This window comes from Erpetoichthys calabaricus, chromosome 17 (assembly GCF_900747795.2).
Source record: "Erpetoichthys calabaricus chromosome 17, fErpCal1.3, whole genome shotgun sequence".
Lineage (NCBI taxonomy): Eukaryota > Metazoa > Chordata > Cladistia > Polypteriformes > Polypteridae > Erpetoichthys > Erpetoichthys calabaricus.
Window position 1 is genome coordinate 30853134 of NC_041410.2, and position 22682 is coordinate 30875815.

Sequence of the window (22682 nt, forward strand, 5' to 3'; positions counted from 1 at the left end):
ACCAAACAGACAGAATTTACACTACCAGTCAAAAGTTTGGGGTTACCCAAAGAATGTTTATGTTTTTGATAGAAACTGATACCTTTCTTTATCAAGATATTATTAAATTGGTTTTAAAATATAGCCAAGACATTACTGCTGTTTCTAATAAGTATTACGTCTTGAAATGAATAGCAGAATAGTAAGTTTCAGTGTTGCTAAAGCAGTTAAAAAGGTTTCTCTAATAACCAATTAGCATAAAAAATGAAGGATACACTAAGGGAGTTTTCCACTAGGACACTGAAGGAACTGTTGCTGAAAATGTAGCTTTGCAGCCTTATGTGAATAATAATTTATTAATAAGTAATTTCAAGCAGTAAAAGCCATTAGCAACACTAGTAAGGCCTTTGCTATATTTTCAAATTAATGTCACCGTATCTTGATAAAAAGATATTAATTTCTATCAAAAACATAGGTGACTCAAAAATTTTGATCAGATGCTGGGGAAAATATTGCTTTAGATTGGAGGGGGTGTTAGCTAGGTGTAAGGGAGTGAATACCCAGGTCTCTCATGAGCTGATAAACATGACCACATAATCTGAAAAGGGACAGGAATGTGATTTGCTAGCAAAAGAGCGTACAACAAGTCTCTTTGAACATTTGACTTATATAAGGTTAAATATTGAACAAAATACTTTTTTAAAGTACTGGAGGTGGGGATGCAGTAGTGAGTGGTAATTGTCTTTAATCAGGTAGTAGCAGAGATTGTACTAGGTGACAGTGATAGATAGATAGATAGATAGATAGATAGATAGATAGATAGATAGATAGATAGATAGATAGATAGATAGATAGATAGATAGATAGATAGATAGATAGATAGATAGATAGATAGATAGATAGATAGATAGATAGATAGATAGATAGATAGATACTTGATAGGTGAGTGGTAGTAGGACAACTTAAACAGATTCAGCCTGCACTTGCACTTTGTGTTTTGTATGGTCTATGCAAAGCAGCTTACAAGTAGTATAGGGTAGTCCAGATCTAATTATGCAATTTTCATTACGCTATAACTTATTAAGTTTATTACATAGAAAATCACCCGGAAAATCATGGACCATCAAGAAGTGTGGGAACTGATGACATGAAGAATCATCTTCGCACCAAACTGGAATCGTCCCATCATAAATCAAAGTCATCCAGACGATCTTGATCTGCTTAATTAGATCTGGACACCCTGTATTTGTTTTCTCATCTATACAAGTAAGGCCACTCAGAGTGCTCAAGAATTACTTTGAGCATGAAAAGACTAGAAAATAATAGATAATAGGGATGAATGTAAAACTATAGCCAAGGCATAGCTGGTATATATCATAGCTATTACAACAACAACAATACTTTATTTTTTGTACAGCCCAAAATCACATAAGGAGTGCTGCAATAGGCTTTACCGGACCCTGTTTTTTGACAGCCCCCAGCCTTGATGCCCTAAGAAGACAAGAAAAACCTCCTAAAAAAAATGAAAGAAATCTTGGGAAAGGCCATTTAGGGAGAGACCACTTTCCAGGTAGTTTGGGCGTTCAATAGGTGTCAAATTACTATTACTGCTTGAAATGACTGATTTTTAATTTATAATTCACAAACAGAGACTATAACTCATCTCAAATGTACACTTTCTCCTTATTCTTCTTATTATATTGCTATCATATTTCACTGTCATCACATAATGCAGAACAGTCGAGTAGAGTGATGGGTAAGCAGAGCTGAATTTGGGACATAACGATTTAATCGTCTCCAGGAATGATCATTCATATATAGCCAACTTCTTGCTGTATGTCCGAAGAAGTCATAAAAAGAAGATCTAACAATCTGACTTACACATTATCATGGTGTTGAGACAGCCTTCCTGAAAGTATTTAATTGCATCTTTCTTATTACTGACTCAGGTGGGGTTGCAGTCCTTGTCCTCCTAGACCACGGGTGTTGAACTCCAGGCCTGGAGGGCTGCAGCGGCTACAGGTTTTCATTCAGACCCTTTTCCTAATCAGTGACCTGTTTTCACTGCTAATTCACATTTTAGTAGCCCTGTTAGAAGGTTTCAGTCATCTGAATTGATTCGTTTCCTCATTAAAATGGCAGCCAAACAGAAATGAGACGTGAAACGAGCCAACAGATGACCAGCTAAACTAGGGTTTCAAACTCCAACCAGTTTCTTAATGAGAAGCCAATTCTTGCTGTTAATTAAACCCGTTATTTAATTCCACGGCTTGCTGTTGCTCGCATTCTGCCACAGCTGACATTTCCAAAACTGTTGATTTTCTGTTTTTCATAAGAACATCGTCAAAGTGTTTTGGTGAGTTGAGAGATCAACCCTTCTGAGACCTTCACCTTTCTTAATTTTCAGATATTGTGTGATGTGGCGGCTTGTTTTATGTCTCATTATTGTTTGGCTGCTAATTAAGGAAAAAGAAACAACTAAAGGGCCTGAGTCAAGTTAATTAAAAAGAAGTAATTAACGCAAAAACTGGTCACTAATTAAGAAGATGGTTAGAATGAAAACCTGCAGCCACAGTGGCCCTCCAGGACCAGAGTTTGACACCCCTTTCCTAGACCTTCCTGCAGCTTTTGACACTATTGATCATGAGATCTTGTGGCTTGAGCATCTAGTGGGGATTAAAGGGGCTGCTCTTAACTGGTTCAGGTTGTATCTTACCGATAGACACTTTTCAGTGACATTCAATTCCTCTTTTCATCTACTACTCCTGTAAAATATGGTGTTCCTCAGCTATCCATTCTGGGTTCTAATTTATTTTCTATTTATTTTCATCCTATAGGAGTTATTTTTCAGAGGTTTAATGTTTATTTTCATTGTTATGCTGATGACATGCAGGTTTATATTCTTGTGTATAACTCTGCAATGAATTAGCTGTACAATTGTCTTGTAAATCTAAGATCCTGGATGGCTGACAATTTTATCGCTCTTAATCAAAATAAAATGGAAGTCTCCATTTGGGCCTTCTGCCAAAGCTTAAAATTGGTTTCAAACTCTTTTCCACTTTCGCGCACTATTGCAAACCTCATGTTTGTAATCTTGGGGTTATTTTTGACAATAAACTCTCTTTTGAGAAACACATAAATTTTGTTGCCAAGATTTGCTTTTTCCAGATTTGTGTTTCAGCCCAGGTTAAGCATTGTTTTTATCTCCTAGGGATCTTGAGAAAGTTACTCATGCTTTTGTCTTTTCTCGACTTCATAACTGCAACTTGTTGTATTCTAGGATCAGCAAATTCCTGATACACAGGTTGCAGTTGGTCCAGAACACAGCTGTCCATTTTCTGGTCAGGGCAAGAAAGTTTGATTCTATATCTCCAATCTTAGCCTTTTTACACTGGCTACCTGTAAGTTTCAGAATTGATTTTAAAATTTTGCTGCTGGTTTTTAAGTCAATACATGGGTATGTTCCCACCGATTTATCTGAATTGTGTGTTATACACCAGCCATCCAGAGAGCTTAGATCTACCAGTCAGTTGTCTGTTGTTGTCCCTCATATTAAGAGCAAAACTAAGGGGAATATAGGGCTTTGCTCTATTAGGCTTTACCTACTTACATTAAGGAGTCACCCTCAATTGAACTGTTTAAAACTAGATTGTAGATGTATTTCTATTCTGCAGCTTTCTATGACCTTCAGTGATACTGATGGCTCCTTCTTCTTAGGCATTTTTTGTTCCAATTTACTGTTGGTTTGTATTGTTTTATTGAATTTTATTCTGTTTATTTTATTTATGTTTATTGTAAATTTTATTGTAAATACTGCACTTTGGCTACAGCATCACTGATGTAGTTTTAAATGCACTATATTAATAAATTGATAAAATTGACATTGACCATGGGCCGGACAGTTCTGCGCTCTAGTGGTGTGTGATATAGAGCCAACATTTAATCAACTTAAATACTACGTGTCACACTTAAATGCCTAAATTTCCAACTTAAATGCTAAATGCCACACTTAAATGGCTAAATGTTGAATCTAAAAGCTAAACGTACAATTAAATAGTTACATAGTACACTTAAATGAATATTGAACTTAAATGGTTTGATGTCACACTTAAATGGTTAAATATTTCGTTAAATGCTAAATTGTGCACTTAAGTGGACATTTCATTTGAGCATTTAGCATTTAAGTGTGAGATATAAAACCATTTAACCATTTAGATGTGACATTTACCATTACGCCTGAAAGTTGGGTGAGCATAGGGAGAAGAGTGAGAGAGAGCAGCACTGACAAGAGAAGTAAAAACAGATTCTGGTTTGTTTTAACACTTGGTTTTATTATGTCATTATTTGATTACTGTTACCTCAGAGAACACTGTTTTTTTGGATAGATTATTGATTGAACAAGTTACACTGCATGTACTTGAATATTGTTTGGACTGTGATCTATTGCACTTGACACCATCTCTTAATGTTATATATCCTCATTGCCCTGACTCATCTCAGTACATGACTATCGATGGTCCTGGATTTAAGAGAGTTATGGCAGTTGCCTCCAAACCAGACTGTCACAACATATTTGAAAAAAAAACCCAAAAACAAACAAAAAACAAAAAGACCATTTTGCCAGGCTCCATATTTAAGAAGAGACTTTCTCAAACTTTTGGATTGTTAGTGTGCTCAGCCAGTTGATCCCTAATAAAGATGAGTTGCATGTTTCAGAACCTGCATAAACTTGCTAAGCCCTTTAAGTTACCCTGAACTGAACTGACTCACCTGCCTGCTGTTGACATTTACGAAACAGGATTTGGTGCAGAATAAAACTCAATGAACAGGAGATGTGTATCTGCAGGAGAGCCACAGCAGTGGAGTCTGTGACTGCAATCCTCAGAGTCTAAAACACGTGCTGTTCCTCTCTTCTCGCTTACATTTTACAAATCAAGAGACAGGAGGTATGTTTCAAAACACGCCAGCCAGTGGTTCCCGAAACTAAAAGCTCTCCAGGCACAGCAAGGAAGGGAGGTGGAGGTGAGAGTGAAAGTTCAGCCATCCTTGTCGTTAAAATGTTGCATACAATGAGATTGGACAGGTGCCATTTATCTCAGAGAGGCATTTGTTCAGCTACCCACATTCCTGTCAAAGTTCTCTTTCAAACTCCAAATATTTTAAGACAAATTAGCACACTGTCACAAAGTGTAAATATTGTAAATGCAACAGATAGACTTGTTATAAAAGATCTATAACTTTTGAGTTAATGAGCTGAAAAAGAGTGACTCTGAGTAAGGGACCTGCAGTTCTTTTTGTTATAATTGAAGATCAATTCAAAGCCAAGCACATTTCAACTAGATTCTAGTGCACTCCACTTCAACGACCATTGTTAAAAGCTGTAAGCAATGTGCAAAAATTCATCAAAATCAACACATTGTACCCCGTGATTCTTTTGTTACTGTGGTTTAAGGAAGAATTCATGTAGCATTACTTTAATTGTTTATTGAAAAACCTGCCTGCTCACACACTGTATTTTAGCAATAATGCACCCTGTATAGGAATGAAGGGAAAAAAAGACATTCTCTCTAAGTCTCTTGGCCTAATATGTACATCGTCATCATTAGCTATCATTATAATTACTCACCAAACACTTTTAACTCAACTGTCCTAATTAGACTGAGAGATGGTGGTCCCGTTGTAACTGTCACTGTGTACTTTCCAGAGTCTCCAGTAAGCAGCTTATTAAACTTCAGAGTGCCAGTAGCGGGGGTCAACTTGACTCTTCCTTGGTATTTATCTGTATAAGTTACTCTTTTGCCTTCCCATTTCACAATACTTTTCTGATCATATGTCCACATTCCAGTATGTGCATATTCACCCGGAGGATCAACTGACACGTTAAATGTTACCTCTTTATTCACTTCTCCGATAACTGGATTCTGAGGAGTTATGAGGTCTATAAAGAAAAAAAAATACTGATAGTAGTTTTTAGAATTAGAGGGCCATTATTCAAAATATTACCACAAATAATGCACATCATCAGTATTTTAAAATGTCATAGTCAAAATTTAAAATGCCTTTTTCAAATGCGCTGCCCACATGAAAACAGTGACAGAGAGGGAGAGCAGCCAGAAAGACTCCAGCACACAGTTCCATTTTCATCTGAGTAAGTAAGCTACAAGTGCTTGTTATGCAGATTCACGTAAGTATGAAAAGGACAGTAGAGGGCACACAATGTCCAAAATTAGCATTTTATTTACAGAAACACATATATTATCTTAGTAAACTTCTTAAAAATATAGATAATGGAGATATAATATAGTTAAAATCACCAGGGATTAACAGGTTGTGTGATATAATAACACTGTGCAGGAAAAACAAGTAACTGTGATTGTTTAAATAAATATTTATGTGATGACAGAGTGTGCTGTGTAGGGTAAGAATCACACCTATCAGTGCTTTATCGTTTAATATCATTTAGCCTTTTTCTTAAAGAAAAAGAGCTGCGTACATCAGGTATGTGAATGCTATTTTAATTGTACCAAAACCAAACTGAAATAATTAGGACAATATATAAATCAAAAACAGTCAATGATGTTTATGCTGTGTACCACAAAAATGTATTGATGAAATTACTAGGGAACTTGATGCTAATTGTCTATTCTAAGCTAATAAAACATAACTCTACATATCTATGAACCACAAAAATATCAAGAAATCAAGCCTGAAGGGGAGAGAACACTGACACAAATAACAACAGTCCCTCACTCATGCCAAGTGAATTGAGAACTATTAAATAATATATCACACAAGCATTTGGGACGTAAAAGGAAATCCTAAGTTGCCTCAATTGTCCTCTCTCTTGCAAATCCAACCATAGATAATTTTAAGGAAAAAATGTGACTATTTGGCTTCTATGATGTTAATACTTGAGCTACTCTAATTTCACAGAATTATGACAAGACAGATGCCTTAAGTTAAACTGCACTCGATATTTTCCCAGCCTGGTACCTACACTGGTATGTTGGTCAAATGGACTGGCAAAGCTGTCACATTCCCTGAATATATATATATTGTGACAGATAGGGGGCGCTATCACTCCCTTGAACCCTCAGATCAGACGCCAAACAGCAGATAAAAGTCCAAAAAAAATATTTATTAGGACAATAATGTGCACCAAGCACCCTCCACTCCACAATAAAAATAATAAATACACTACAATAAACAATCCTCCAGTCCCAGACACGTTGCCACCCTTCCACCAAGCTCAGCTCGTCGTCTGGTATCTTTCCCAGTCTTTTATAGTCCCTGACCCGGAAGTGTTTCCAATCCCTCAGTCCACATGACTTCCTAACACTTCCGGGTCAGATCAAAAGTCCTCTTCTTCATCCCGGAAGTACGTCATTTCCCTTGTCACTGTGACTAAGACGTACTTCCGGGTTATAGATGAAACCAAAGTCTCTGGGCCTTCCTGCAGCATCCCCTGGAGGCCCCCATGGTATCCAGCAGGGCTGTGATGAAAAACTCCACTGTCCATGATGCCCTGCTGGAACTCGGGGCACCTCTATATTGCATGAAGGGCTCCACCTAGCGGCCTGGGGTATTGGCCAGGATGAAAGGCCAAGCGTATCCCACAATATATATATATATATATATATATATATATATATATATATATCTATATATCTATATATATATATATATATAATATATATATATAAATAATATATCTATACTAATAAAAGGCAAAGCCCTCACTCACTCACTCACTCATCACTAATTCTCCAACTTCCCGTGTAGGTGAAAGGCTGAAATTTGGCAGGCTCATTCCTTACAGCTTACTTACAAAAGTTAGGCAGGTTTCATTTCGAAATTCTACGCGTAACGGTCATAACTGGAACCTACTTTCGTATACCATATACGGCCATAGTGGGCGGCTCGGTCGCCGTGTGAGGCGGTTGCGTCTTGCATCATCACGCCTCCCACGTGATTGAGTGCCTGCCCATATAAGGTAAATATTCGCGGGTGAAGGACTGTGCTTAGCATATTCATAAGCAAATCCACAAGTTCATAGGGACGCTGTGGCTAAATACTCGCAAGCACATCCACAAGTTAATAGGGACGCTGTCGCTAAATACTCGCAAGCACATCCACAAGTTAATAGGGACGCTGTCACTAAATACTCGCAAGCAAATCCACAAATTCATAGGGACGCTGTCGCTAAATACACGGAGGCAAATCCACAAGTTAATAGAGCTTCTGTTTCTAGATACGATCCCAATAATGAAAAGCGGCTCATACGAAAACAACAGGTTTGGCTCAAAAAAGCCAATTGTGGATTTGCGTACGACCCAAACATACATTATGAGTCTGACAAAACAGTACACATTGGATCCATGGATGTTCACTGTGACTATTGTCAAGCTCAGAAGTGGAAATGCGAGTCTCCTGGTTTGTGCTGTAACGGTGGTAAAGTCTCTCTCACTCTTTTACGTAAACTTCCTGACCTAATTACGTTCACTTAAAAGATGCTATTGACAAAAACGACACTGATTTAATAGAACTTGGTCAAGCTGTGATATTACCATCTTCCTTCACTGGAGGACCTTGCTATATGCACGAGCGTACACAAGACACAATGACATACGTACGTCATTATGGCCACCCTGACTTATTCATCACATTTACTTGCAATCCTAAATGGCCTGACATCACTGAAATTCTCCTTCCATGTCAAAAACCTCACGATCGCCACGACCTTATCAGTCATGTATTTCATCTCAAGATTCGCAAAATGATAGACTTGCTCACGAAGAGTAACATTTTCGGCTGTACAAATTGCTACATGTACACCATAGAGTGGCAAAAGCGAGGTATTCCCCATGCACACATTCTATTGTGGCTAAAGGATAGGATTAAACCAGCTCTCATCGATCAAGTCATCCGTGCAGAAATTCCTGATCCACAGACTGACTCTGCCCTACACAGAATAGTAAAATCCACCATGATATTCGTTTGTTCAAAACCTTAAATCTCCGAAAGTTCTTCACCGATTGCTTTGAAATTTTGACACAACGTTGCATTCGAATACGCGCGTGTTTTTATATACATATTATATAGATGTCACACCTGTGACAGGTAAAAACATGCTTTTTTTAAAAAAACACAGCGCCATCAGTTGGACGTAAAGGCAACACGCGCCATACTAAATATTTTACGATTCCATTTCAATGTTCCGATCAAATACATTTGTAAGTACGTGAATAAAGGCAGCGACATGGCAGTTTTTGGCGTGCAACCAGAAAGGAATGATAGGAATGCGGTCATACATATCGATGAAATCGCACAGTATTAGGCTGGAAGATACATAAGCAGCAATGAAGCTGTATGGCGAATTCTTTCATTTCCCATACATGAACGAAGTCCAGATGTTGTTCACTTAGCAGTACATCTAGAAAATGGACAACGCGTTTATTTCACAGCTGCAAATGTGCATCAAATAGCCCTGAATCCACCGGCTACAATGTTAACTGCTTTCTTTACGTTATGTCAAAATGACGTGTTTGCGAAAACACTGCTGTATTCGGAAGTGCCTACGTATTACACATGGAATGCGAGTAGAAAATCATTTGAACAACACACACGAGGAGAGCTAGTCAACGGACAACCTGGCATATTCAAAGAAACTACGATAGGCAGACTGTACACCGTGCATCCCAATCAAGATGAATGCTTCTTTGTTCGCATGCTGTTGGTAAATGTGCCCGGTCCAACGTCTTTCCAGCAATTGATAATTGTCAACGGCGTTACACATGCCACTTTCCGAAGTACATGTCAAGCTCTGAATTTATTGGAGAACGACCGACACTGGGATGTATACATTAATAACGCGTGCAACACGTCACATCCAAGTCAAATTCGTGCATTGTTTGCAATCATATTGACCGCCTGCTCTCCTTCTCCAACACAGTTATGGGAGAAATATAAATCGCACATGGCTGAAGATATTTTCTGTCGAATACGCAAGTAAAATTCAAATATAAACATGGATGTCACAGCAGACATCTACAACTAAGTGTTGATAATGATTGAAGATTTGTGCTTAGAAAAAAGTTCTCAATCAATTGGGAATGCCATCACCGAATCGATCTGCTGCTGCTTCGTTCGATGTAGAATTGCGTTGTGAACAAAATTACAACACGGGTGATCTTTTGTCGTATGTGCAATCAAATATTCCTAAGCTAACGCTTCAGCAAAAAGGCATTTACGATCAAATAATGCAAACTGTCAATAAAGGGGTTGGAGAGATCTGGAAATTGGGAACGGAAAGGTGCCGGTTGATCTGACCTCAGGATGAATTTCATTGCCTCATAACTTCTGAAATTTAGTGACGTCAAAAGAAGAATTGGTTGAAAAAGTATTTCCCAATATTCAAATCAATTATAAGAATCACGACTGGCTGAGTGAACGAGCTGTTCTTGCGGCCAAAAACAAAGACGTCTACGAACTTAACAATATTATTCAGTCTAACATTCTGCACAGACAATGGAACAACAAAAAATATTGTATACCCACAAGCATTGTGAAATTAAGCATATTAGAAACGTGCGCTTTCTCTTTTCTTTCTTTTCTATTTAACCAGACTGAGCCACAGCAACGCGTGGCCGGGTACAGCTATATATATATATATATATATATATATATATACACACACATACACACACACATATACAGTATACATACACATATACATCTATACTAATAAAAGGCAAAACCCTCACTGACTCACTCATCACTAACTCTCCAACTTCCCGTGTAGGTAGAAGGCTGAAATTTGGCAGGCTCATTCCTTACAGCTTACTTACAAAAGTTAAGCAGGTTGCATTTCGAAATTCTACACGTAACAGTCATAACGGTCGACAACGTCCGCCATGATAAACTTTCTTATTTATGGACCCATCTTCACGAAATTTGGTAGGCGGCTTCCCTGCGCTAACCGAAACCGATGTACGTACTTATTTCGGTGGTATGACACCATCTTCAAGAAATTTGGTACACGGGTTCCCAACGCTAACTGAATCCTACTTACGTACATATATACGTCCATAGCCTGCAGCTCGGTCCACACTCTGAATCCTCCAGGCACTCCTGAGTATAATCTAATTTTGAAGGTCGGGGCACCAATAATGTTACTGAGAAACTTACAGCCACCGAAACTTTATAATGGCATGAGACTTCAGGTCACATGCCTGCAAAAGAACCTAATTGAGGCAACTATTTTTACTGGCGGTGGCTCAGGGGAGAGAGTTTTTATTCCTTGCATCCCCGTTATGCCCTCTGATCTCCCATTTCAATTCAAACGCCTCCAATTTCCAGTAAGGCTCTGCTTCGCAATGACAATTAATAAGTCTCAGGGACAGACCCTACAAAAGGTTGGCATTGATTTGAGGCAAGATTGCTTTTCATATGGCCAACTATACGTTGCATGCTCAAGAGTATGCTCAGCGCACAGCTTGGTCATATTACAACCGGAGGGCCAAACTGACAATGTGGTATACAAAGAGATCCTTAACAAATAATTATTGGTACATTTTCCCTCAGTTTATTATTTAAAATTTTAAAGCAGTACTTCACCACTGCGAAGCGCGGGTATTTTGCTAGTATATATATAAAATATGGAAGTATATATAAAGTATACATATATATGCTTTGGAATTGAGGAATATTTTCCAATCACTGACACATAAGGAATAACAGAAATAACTGTGCAGCTTTCTGTCAATTATAAACTAACATTTCATGGGGTAAAAACAGGATTTACAGCGTCGAGATCAACACTTTCCTGCAAGTTGGCTTTTCAGAAGGATCTGCCAGTGAGAGAGGAAGGCAGAACGAGCCTGGGTGAGACGGAGCAGAACTAGGAGTTGGAGATCTGTGAGAAATGTTTTAAATAATAAAAGAAAAGAAAAAAGGAATGAAGGAAAAAAAACTTTGGAATTAAGAACCTCCAAAACAGATGGCTTGTCATATAAAATGTTCCCCACAGGCATATACATCTTATGTAAAAAATACTGAATATTGAAGCAATGATAAAGTGAAACTAAGACACTAAATTTAGGGGGCCGAGCTGTGCCATGTCCATAAATCCAAACCGTTCTGTTGAAACATATGTGTATATCTGAAACAATCTATATATAAAAATGGATGTATCTCAACCAATGTATATATCTCAACAGATAATGTATCTCTAAATGAATGTATGTATTTAAGCAGATTTATTTAAACAAATATACTGTATATCTAAACCAATGTACTGTATATCAACTTATATATATATGTATTGTTTTGTCTTGGTAGAGTAATATATATTGCTCTACTTTCCCCTATTGTATTATTAATATGTAGCCTTAGAATGCCTAATCTCACAGACTTACCACTGTTTATAAGGTATTATTGTATATAACTTATCCCCACCTTCCCTTCTATTTCTATAACCTCAGACAATTAGATGTAGTAAAAAGACAACAAGAAGTTAAGTTACATAAAAAATAATTATTGATAATATTCACAAATAATAACAAAATGCAAAGTACATTTGGATATTGGCAACCATACAACCTGATTAAATGGTGATATGTAGTTCAGGTGGCACACAGACTTGTAGTTACTTAAATGTCTCTAGTTAAGGCATCATTGGTGCTCAGCTTTCAGCCACATGTCTGTTCAAAATGGCTGCTAAACTGTGCTCTTCATTGTATTGTCTTCATCATCACAGGTTAGCAAGAGAGAAATACTTCTTTCAGATGTTGGTTAGTAAGAAAAAGATACTTCTACATCATCACAGGGTAGCAAGAGAGAGAGAATGTTGTTGAACAAGCAGATTTATAAATTCTCTGTCCAACCCCTATAGCCAATAGGACATCATTGTACTTAAAAGCGTCTGACACAAGCCAATTCCAAACAGCCATACCTCAGACCAGTGGGGGAATACAACATCTTAAAACCTGCCACCCCCAAGACCATATGTGTTTATGGCTTTCTTGTGGGGGGTTGAAAGACTTTAGCAGAGAAACACTTGCCAAACTGGTTTAAAGCACACCCCCACCCCAACACTCCAACGCTGTCGTAAAATTCAAAGAAACTCAGTCATAATAGGGGCAAACAAGAATGCCTCTCACCAAAGTAACACTAAATTACTTTGCTTTGCCTAAATTACAAATTAAGACATGCAAAATATTTATCAAGTTATATGTAAAATCTCACATCACAACAATCAGTAATACATTATTTTATGTGTAACTTAACTTCTGCTTGTCTTTTTACTACATCTAATTGCCTGAGGTTATAGATATAGAAGGGAAGGTGAGGATAAGTTATATACAATAATACCTTATAAACAGTGGTAAGTGTGTGAGATTAGGCATTCTGACAAAGGCTACATATTAATAATACAATAGGGGAAAGTAGAGCAATATATTACTCTACCAAGACAAAACACTGATAATATTCATAAATAATAATAAAATGCAAAGTACATTTGAATATTGGCAACCATACAACCTAATTAAATGGTGATATGTAGTTCAGGCGGCACACAGACTTGTAGTTACTTAAATGTCTCTAGTTAAGGCATCATTGGTGCTCAGCTTTCTGCCACATGTCTGTTCAATATAGCTGCTGAGCTGTGCTCTTCATTGTGTTGTCTTCATCATCACAGGTTAGCAAGAGAGAGAAAATGTGGTTGAACAAGCAGATTTATAAATTCTCTGTCCAACCCCTACAGCCAATAGGACATCATGATGCTTAAAAGCATCTGACACAAGGAAATTCCAAACAGCCATACCTTAGACCAATGGGGGAATACAACATCTTACAACCTGCCACCCCCAAGATCATATGTCTTTAAGTCTTTCTTGCGGGGGTTGAAAGACTTTAGCAAAGAAACACTAGCCAAAGCGGTTTAAGGCACATCTTCTCACACTACATTACATTGCTTTGCCTAAATTACAAATAAAGACATACAAAATATTTATCAAGTTATATGTAAAATCTCACATCACAACATGTATGTATTGGCACATTTGAGAAATCTAGAAGAGAACAGACCATTCACCCAAACAAAGCTCACCATTCCTATCCGCTTATTTCTTAATTCTTCCAAAATAATAAAGTCTACTTTTGAATGTTTCTAAAGTCCTATGGTCTACCAAACTACTTACTAAAATATTCAATGTGTCCATGTTCTCTTTGTAAAGAAAAACTGATGTTTGTGTGAAATTTACCTTTAATAAATTTCCAACTGTGTTGCTGTGTTCTTGTTGAGCTCACTTTAAAATAAAATATCTACTGTACAAATTCCTTCACAATTTTGAGCTCTTCAGTCATGTCTCCTCTTAATCTTGTTTAGCTTAAACTGAAAAGTTTCAGCTCTTTTAATTTTTCCCCATAACTCATCCCATGTAGCTCTGATTTTGAGTCCCAAACAAAGACGGGAGCTGGAGGCAGGCATCCTGTCAATTCTGGAGGTAGTGAATGAAACACCTGGAAGGACCTCTCTGATTGCACATGATATTGTGTTTTGGTGAGTTGAGAGATCAACCTTACTGAAACCATCACCTTTCTTAATTTTCAAATATTGTGTGATGTGGCGGCTTGTTTTATGTCTCATTATTGTTTGGCTGCTAATTAAGGAAAAAGAAACAACTAAAGGGCCTGAGTCAAGTTAATTAAAAAGAAGTAAATAGCAGCAAAAACTGGTCACTAATTAAGAAGATGGTTAGAATGAAAACCTGCAGCCACAGTGGCCCTCTAGGACCGGAGTTTGACACCCCTGTCCTAGACCTTCCTGCAGCTTTTGACGCTATTGATCATGAGATCTTGTGGCTTGAGCATCTGGTGGGGATTAAAGTGGCTGCTCTTAACTGGTTCAGGTTGTATCTTACCAATAGACACTTTTCAGTGACATTCAATTCCTCTTTTCATCTACTGCTCCTGTAAAATATGGTGTTCCTCAGCTATCCATTCTGGGTTCTAATTTATATTCTATTTATTTTCATCCTATAGGAGTTATTTTTCAGAGGTTTAATGTTTATTTTAATTGTTATGCTGATGACATGCAGGTTTATATTCTTGTGTATAACTCTGCAATGAATCAGCTGTACAATTGTCTTGTAAATCTAAGATCCTGGATGGCTGACAATTTTATCGCTCTTAATCCAAATAAAATGGAAGTCTCCATTTGGGCCTCCTGCCAAAGCTTAAAATTGGTTTTGAACTCTTTTCCACTTTCGCGGACTATTGCAAACCTCATGTTTGTAATCTTGGGGTTATTTTTGACAATAAACTCTCTTTTGAGAAACATATAAATTTTGTTGCCAAGATTTGCTTTTTCCAGATTTGTGTTTCAGCCCAGGTTAAGCATTGTTTTTATCTCCTAGGGATCTTGAGAAACTTACTCATGCTTTTATCTTTTCTCGACTTGATTACTGCAACTTGTTGTATTCTAGGATCAGCAAATTCCTGATACACAGGTTGCAGTTGGTCCAGAACACAGCTGTCCATTTTCTGGTCAGGGCAAGAAAGTTTGATTCTATATCTCCAATCTTAGCCTTTTTACACTGGCTGCCTGTAAGTTTCAGAACTGATTTTAAAATTTTGCTGCTGGTTTTTAAGTCAATACATGGGTATGTTCCCACCGATTTATCTGAATTGTGTGTTATACACCAGCCATCCAGAGAGCTTAGATCTACCAGTCAGTTGTCTGTTGTTGTCCCTCATATTAAGAGCAAAACTAAGGGGAATATAGGGCTTTGCTCTATTAGGCTTTACCTACTTACATTAAGGAGTCACCCTCAATTGAACTGTTTAAAACTAGATTGTAGATGTATTTCTATTCTGCAGCTTTCTATGACCTTCAGTGATACTGATGGCTCCTTCTTCTTAGGCATTTTTTGTTCCAATTTACTGCTGGTTTGTATTGTTTTATTGCATTTTATTCTGTTTATTGTAAATTTTATTGTAAATACTGCACTTTGGCTACAGCATCACTGATGTAGTTTTAAATGCACTATATTAATAAATTGATAAAATTGACATTGACCATGGGCCGGACAGTTCTGCGCTCTAGTGGTGTGTGATATAGAGCCAACATTTAATCAACTTAAATACTACGTGTCACACTTAAATGCCTAAATTTCCAACTTAAATGCTAAATGCCACACTTAAATGGCTAAATGTTGCATCTAAAAGCTAAACGTACAATTAAATAGTTACATAGTACACTTAAATGATGAATGTTGAAAAATGGCTTGATGTCACACTTAAATGGTTAAATATTTCGTTAAATGCTAAATTGTGCACTTAAGTGGACATTTCATTTGAGCATTTAGCATTTAAGTGTGAGATATAAAACCATTTAACCATTTAGATGTGACATTTACCATTACGCCTGAAAGTTGGATGAGCATAGGGAGAAGAGTGAGAGAGAGCAGCACTGACAAGAGAAGTAAAAACAGATTCTGGTTTGTTTTAACACTTGGTTTTATTATGTCATTATTTGATTATTGTTACCTCAGAGAACACTGTTTTTTTGGATAGATTATTGAGTGAACAAGTTACACTGCATGTACTTGAATATTGTTTGGACTGTGATCTATTGCACTTGACACCATCTCTTAATGTTATATATCCTCATTGCCCTGACTCATCTCAGTACATGACTATCGATGGTCCTGGATTTAAGAGAGTTATGGCAGTTGCCTCCAAACCAGACTGTCACAACATATTTGAAAAAAACAAACAAAAACAAACAAAAAACAAAAAGACCATTTTGCCAGGCTCCATATTTAAGAAGAGACTTTCTCAAACTTTTGGATTGTTAGTGTGCTCAGCCAGTTGATCCCTAATAAAGGTGTGATGCATGTTTCAGAACCTGCATCAACTTGCTAAGCCCTTTAAGTTACCCTGAACTGAACTGACTCGCTTGCCTGCTGTTGCCATTTACGAAACAGGATTTGGTGCAGAATAAAACTCAATGAACAGGAGATGTGTATCTGCAAGAGAGCCACAGCAGTGGAGTCTGTGACTGCAATCCTCAGAGTCTAAAACACGTGCTGTTCCTCTCTTCTCGCTTACGTTTTACAAATCAAGAGACAGGAGGTATGTTTCAAAACACGCCAGCCAGCGGGTCAAGAAACTAAAAGCTCTCCAGGCACAGCAAGGAAGGGAGGTGGAGGTGAGAGTGAAAGTTCAGCCATCCTTGTCGTTAAAATGTTGCATACAATGAGATTGGACAGGTGCCATTTATCTCAGAGAGGCATTTGTTCAGCTACCCACATTCCTGTCAAAGTTCTCTTTCAAACTCCAAATATTTTAAGACAAATCAGCACACTGTCACAAAGTGTAAATATTGTAAATGCAACAGATAGACTTGTTATAAAAGATCTATAACTTATGAGTTAATGAGCTGAAAAACAGTGACTCTGAGTAAGGGACCTGCAGTTCTGTTTGTTATAATTGAGGATCAATTCAAAGCCACTGCGGTGGGTTGGCACCCTGCCCAGGATTGGTTCCCTGCCTTGTGCCCTGTGTTGGCTGGGATTGGCTCCAGCAGACCCCTGTGACCCTGTGTTCAGATTCAGCGGGTTGGAAAATGGATGGATAGATGAATTCAAAGCCAAGCACATTTCAACTAGATTCTAGTGCACTCCACTTCAACGACCATTGTTAAAAGCTGCATGCAATGTGCAAAAATTCATCAAAATCAACACATTTTACCCCATGATTCTTTTGTTACTGTGGTTTAAGGAAGAATTCATGTAGCATTCCTTTAATTGTTTATTGAAAAACCTGCCTGCTCACACACTGTATTTTAGCATTAATGCACCCTGTATTGGAATGAAGGGAAAAAAAGACATTCTCTCCAAGTCTCTAGGCCTAATATGTACATCGTCATCATTAGCTATCATTATAATTACTCACCAAACACTTTTAACTCAACTGTCCTAATCAGACTGAGAGATGGTTGTCCCGTTGTAACCGTCACTGTGTACTTTCCAGAGTCTCCAGTAAGCAGCTTATTAAACTTCAGAGTGCCAGTAGCGTGGGTCAAGTTGACTCTTCCTTGGTATTCATCTGTATAAGTTACTCTTTTGCCTTCCCATTTCACAATACTTTTCTGATCATATGTCCACATTCCAGTATGTGCATATTCACCCGGAGGATTAACTGACACGTTAAATGTTACCTCTTTATTCACTTCTCCGATAACTGGATTCTGAGGAGTTTTGAGGTCTGTGAAGAAAAAAAAAATACTGATAGTATTTTTTAGAATTAGAGGGCCATTATTCCAAATATTACTACAAATAATGCACATCATCAGTATTTTAAAATGTCATGGTCACAATTTAAAATGCCTTTTTCAAATGCGCTGCCCACATGAAAACAGTGACAGAGAGAGAGAGCAGCCAGAAAGACTCCAGCACACAGTTCCCATTTTCATCTGAGTAAGTAAGTTACAAGTGCTTGTTATGCAGATTCACGTAAGTATGAAAAGGACAGTAGAGGGCACACAATGTCCAAAGTTAGCATTTTATTTACAGAAACACATATATTTTCTTAGTAAACTTCTTATAAATTTAGATAATCTATATATTTAAAGGAGAGTTGGGATCCGAGAGACTGTGTTTGTGTGTTTGCAGAGGGACGGAGAGTTAAGGCGGGTGTTGGAGTCACGTGATCATCTCCTCTCCCATTCACATGATTTCATTCACTTCATTTCGCTCCGAGCTGAGCTCCGCAGCTGACGTGGTCTTGCCGTTCTTTTTCCATAGTGTTTAGTCCTTTCTCCTTTACTGATTTAGTGTTTAGTAGACGCGGTGCTTACTGAATAGTATTTTTTCCTTTAGTGTTTCTCCTTAGTGTTTCTTAGTGTTTAGTAGACACGGTGTGCGAAAGGAGAGTTGGGATCCAAGAGACTGTGTTTGTGGAGGGATGGAGAGTTAAGGCAGGTGGGGGAGTCACGTGATCATCTCCTCTCCCATTCACCTGATTTCATTCACTTCATTTCGCTCCGAGCTGAGCTCTGCAGCTGACGCGGTCTTGCCATTCTTTTTCCATAGTGTTTAGTCCTTTCTCCTTTACTGATTTACTGTTTAGTAAACGCGGTACTTACTGAATAGTACTTTTCCCTTTAGTGTTTCTACTTAGTGTTTCTTAGTGTTTAGTAGACGCGGTGTGCCAGTGTTCCCGGCGGTGTTGCGGTTTAGTGTTACTTTCTACTTTGTTTTTGTACTTTAGTGTTTAATAATAAATAATAATAATTCATTACATTTATATAGCGCTTTTCTCAGTACTCAAAGCGCTAAAATAGTGAGTGATACTTAGCTGATAGCAGTGTAGAAGCAGCACAGCACAACGGAGCCGGTAGGACAGGCGGGTGTGGTAGCGTAGGTGAGCGGCGATAGTAAGCAGCAGAAAGCACAGCAGGAGGAGGAAGCAGGATTTGGATGTTCCAATACACAGCCATAAACAGTAATGCTTGGTAATTTCAGGCATGATCGCCCCGGAGCCATAAGCCAGGTTAGTATGAACATCAGATCAGTTCCCGGTCGTAAAGTACTGTAAGATGAAACGGGAGCAGATCAGCATAGCAAATATAATCACGGATACAGATCATCCAGAGGTGCTAGATCGCCAGGTACAAAGAAATGTTCATAGGTCTCGTCCCGTGATCCACAGACTCAGCTGTTCCCAGTAAAGTGGAGTCCATAAAATCTGTAAATATTAAGCCAAATCCATGCAATTTGAGTCAGCTGTATCCACAAACTATACGTACAATAAACAAAATAAAACAAGCGTAAGAAAGTGCAGAATTAAGGTGAATTTTGCTAAAAGTGTTGTTAACAGGGAGGAGCGGCAACAACAAGCGTGCGCCAGCGTCCCCTCACCTGCTACAATAAAGCAGTTATAATAAAGAAGTTTAGTAGACTTTTACTTTATCTCATTAAGTATTCTTCCCGGTGGTGTTGCTGTTTTTTAGTGTTAGTGTCTACTTAGTGTTTGTGTTTAGTTTTATGGAAGACTGATCTTACCACTGTCAGATTTTGCAATGAATGAGTTGGTAAATAATGATTATTTATCAACAGATCACATGAGCAAATTCAACGAAATTTTAGCTGTGCATACAATTTTCCAACCTCAAGACATTTTGCTAATGTGGACTCCTGACATACCTATAATGCCCATTCCACAAAATGCAAAACATATTCAAATATTACCTTCTGCAGCTACTGAACGAGTGACTCACTGGGTGTGTACCTATTATGATGGTGCTGTAATTCATGTCTATGACAGTTTAAACGCTGATAAAAAATTCAACCTCACAGAAGAGCAGCTTTGTTTCCTTCATGCTTTGTTTCCTTCCAAACCTCTCCTAGTTTATGAAGACGCACAGCAACAATTAAATCATACAGATTCTAGTGTATTCTCAGTTGCATTTGCTGTGTGTATTTCTTTAGGTATTTACCAAAGTGATCAAGTTTTTACTATTTCTTCAATGCGAAATCACTTACAAATAATTTTTGTTACTCGACAATTGCTTCCATTCCCTGTCGAAAGTAGCCGATGGGCGACACCAGTTACAAGCATTCAGTGCATTCAAAAACCTGTATGAAGTACGGCCACTAACACAGTCATTCATAAAAGGGGAGATGACTCGGTGCAGGAAATGGGTATTGAAACTACCTTGGAAGACATGCAATCAACGAGGTGATTAAACGGATCTCAAGAGACGTCTTAAACCGGTTTGGCTAGTGTTTCTTTGCTAAAGTCTATCAACCCCCACAAGAAAGACTTAAAGACATATGGTCTTGGGGGTGGCAGGTTTTAAGATGTTGTATGCCAAAACCATATATATACATATATACACATACACACACACACACATATATATATATATATATATATATATATATACATACACACACACATATACTGTATATATATATATATATATATATATATATATATATATATATATACATACACATATATATATATATATATATATATATTATATATATACATACACACATATATATATATATATATATATATATATATATATATATATATATATATATATATATATATATATACTAGCAAAATACCCATGCTTCGCAGTGGAGAAGTAGTGTGTTAAAGAGGTTATGTAAACATATATATACATATACATATATACATATATATACATATCTACATATACATATATCCATCCATCCATCCATTTTCCAACCCGCTGAATCCGAACACAGGGTCACGGGGGTCTGCTGGAGCCAATCCCAGCCAACACAGGGCACAAGGCAGGAAACAATCCTGGGCAGGGTGCCAACCCACCGCAGCATATACATATATATATATATATATATATACATATACACATCCACATACATATACATATATATACACATATCAACATATATATACACATACATATACACACATACATAAACACACACATATACATATATACATATATACATACATACATAGTGCGTTGTAACATGGGCTGTGATTGTTACATGGGAGGGAGACGACAAATCACAGCTTCCCGCTTTCTAATCGGGCCTGTGATTGGTGCTTTAATGGATGCCCAGATCCCACAGTATGTCCCCTTAGGAGAGGCGTTAGGCAAGTGTAATTGAATAGTGGTGCTGCAAGTTTAGCTTTACACCTGTTTTTAAGGCTTATTGACTGAAAGTTGCTTTCATGAAAAAACTTAGGGCTTTGCTACAGGATACACCCTCCACAAGTTAAGGAAGTAAAAATAAAGGTATATATATCTGTTTTATTTAAACCTTTTAAGTTTGTATGCGGCCGGCATGGTGGTGCAGTAAAAGGTGCCAGTTAGGAGACCCGGGTTCGCTTCCCTGCGTGGAGTTTGAATGTTCTCCCTGTGTGTCTGGGTTTCCTCCGGGTACTCCGTTTTCCTCCCACAGTCCAAAGACATGCAGGTTAGGTGCATTGGTGATTCTAAATTGTCCCTGGTGTGTGGGTGTGTGCGCCCTGCTGTGGGCTGGCACCTTGCTCGGGGTTTGTTTCCTGCCTTGTGCCCTGTGTTGGCAGGGATTGGCTCCTGTATTTAGGATATAGCGGGTTGGATAATGGATGGATGGACATTTGTATGCATAGCCCCATTTGCCCGTTTTCGTTTTTTTTCATTCTTCAGTAATATTTCAGCAAACCAGTTCAAATCCTGGTACTGACACCACTGTGTGACCCTGAGGAAGTCACTTCACCTGCCTGTGCTGCAAAAAACCAAAGTAATGTAACAAATTGTACCTCAGATGTTGCAAGTTGCTGGAATAAAGGCATAAGTCAAATAGATAAATATGTATTATACACATAGGAACTATTCATTTATTTTCAGTTAAGTCATCTGCAGCAAACCTTTATAAATGAGGGTTTCTCCTTTTTAGATAGTGCTAACTGTTTCTTCTTCATTGAGGTTTTCTCTTGGAGAGCTTCTTTCATTTCATTGAAAATTAAAGCAGCAGCAGCTGCCAAAATATGTAGCTTTCTTATTAATTTTTCAACATTGTGTAAAATAACTTTATAAAGTAACATAAAAGGTTTAAATACTGGTTATCCTTTTACACTAAAATATTACTAAAGAGATACAAAAAAAGTAAAATGCATATGTTGTTTTTCTTTAAGGAGATTAA

At 37.7% G+C, this 22682-nt stretch overlaps 1 protein-coding gene across 7 annotated transcripts in view; it reads right to left on the reverse strand.

Annotated features, from left to right (window-relative positions):
- Positions 1-22682, reverse strand: part of LOC114667831 (hemicentin-1-like) — a 314465-nt gene that overhangs the window by 128033 nt on the left and 163750 nt on the right. For 4 of the 7 annotated variants that reach the window (XR_007933767.1, XM_051920622.1, XM_051920623.1 and 1 more), the window contains 2 exons: positions 17941-18252; positions 5606-5917 (listed from right to left, as the gene is read on the reverse strand). Coding sequence is in view for 5 of the 7 variants with exons in the window: in XM_051920622.1 (XP_051776582.1) it covers positions 5606-5917; positions 17941-18252 (624 nt within the window). In the remaining 2 variants the exon portion in view is untranslated. The remainder of the gene's footprint in view (positions 1-5605; positions 5918-17940; positions 18253-22682) is intronic. The other 3 variants (XR_007933768.1, XM_051920625.1, XM_051920624.1) reach the window with 2 other exon arrangements.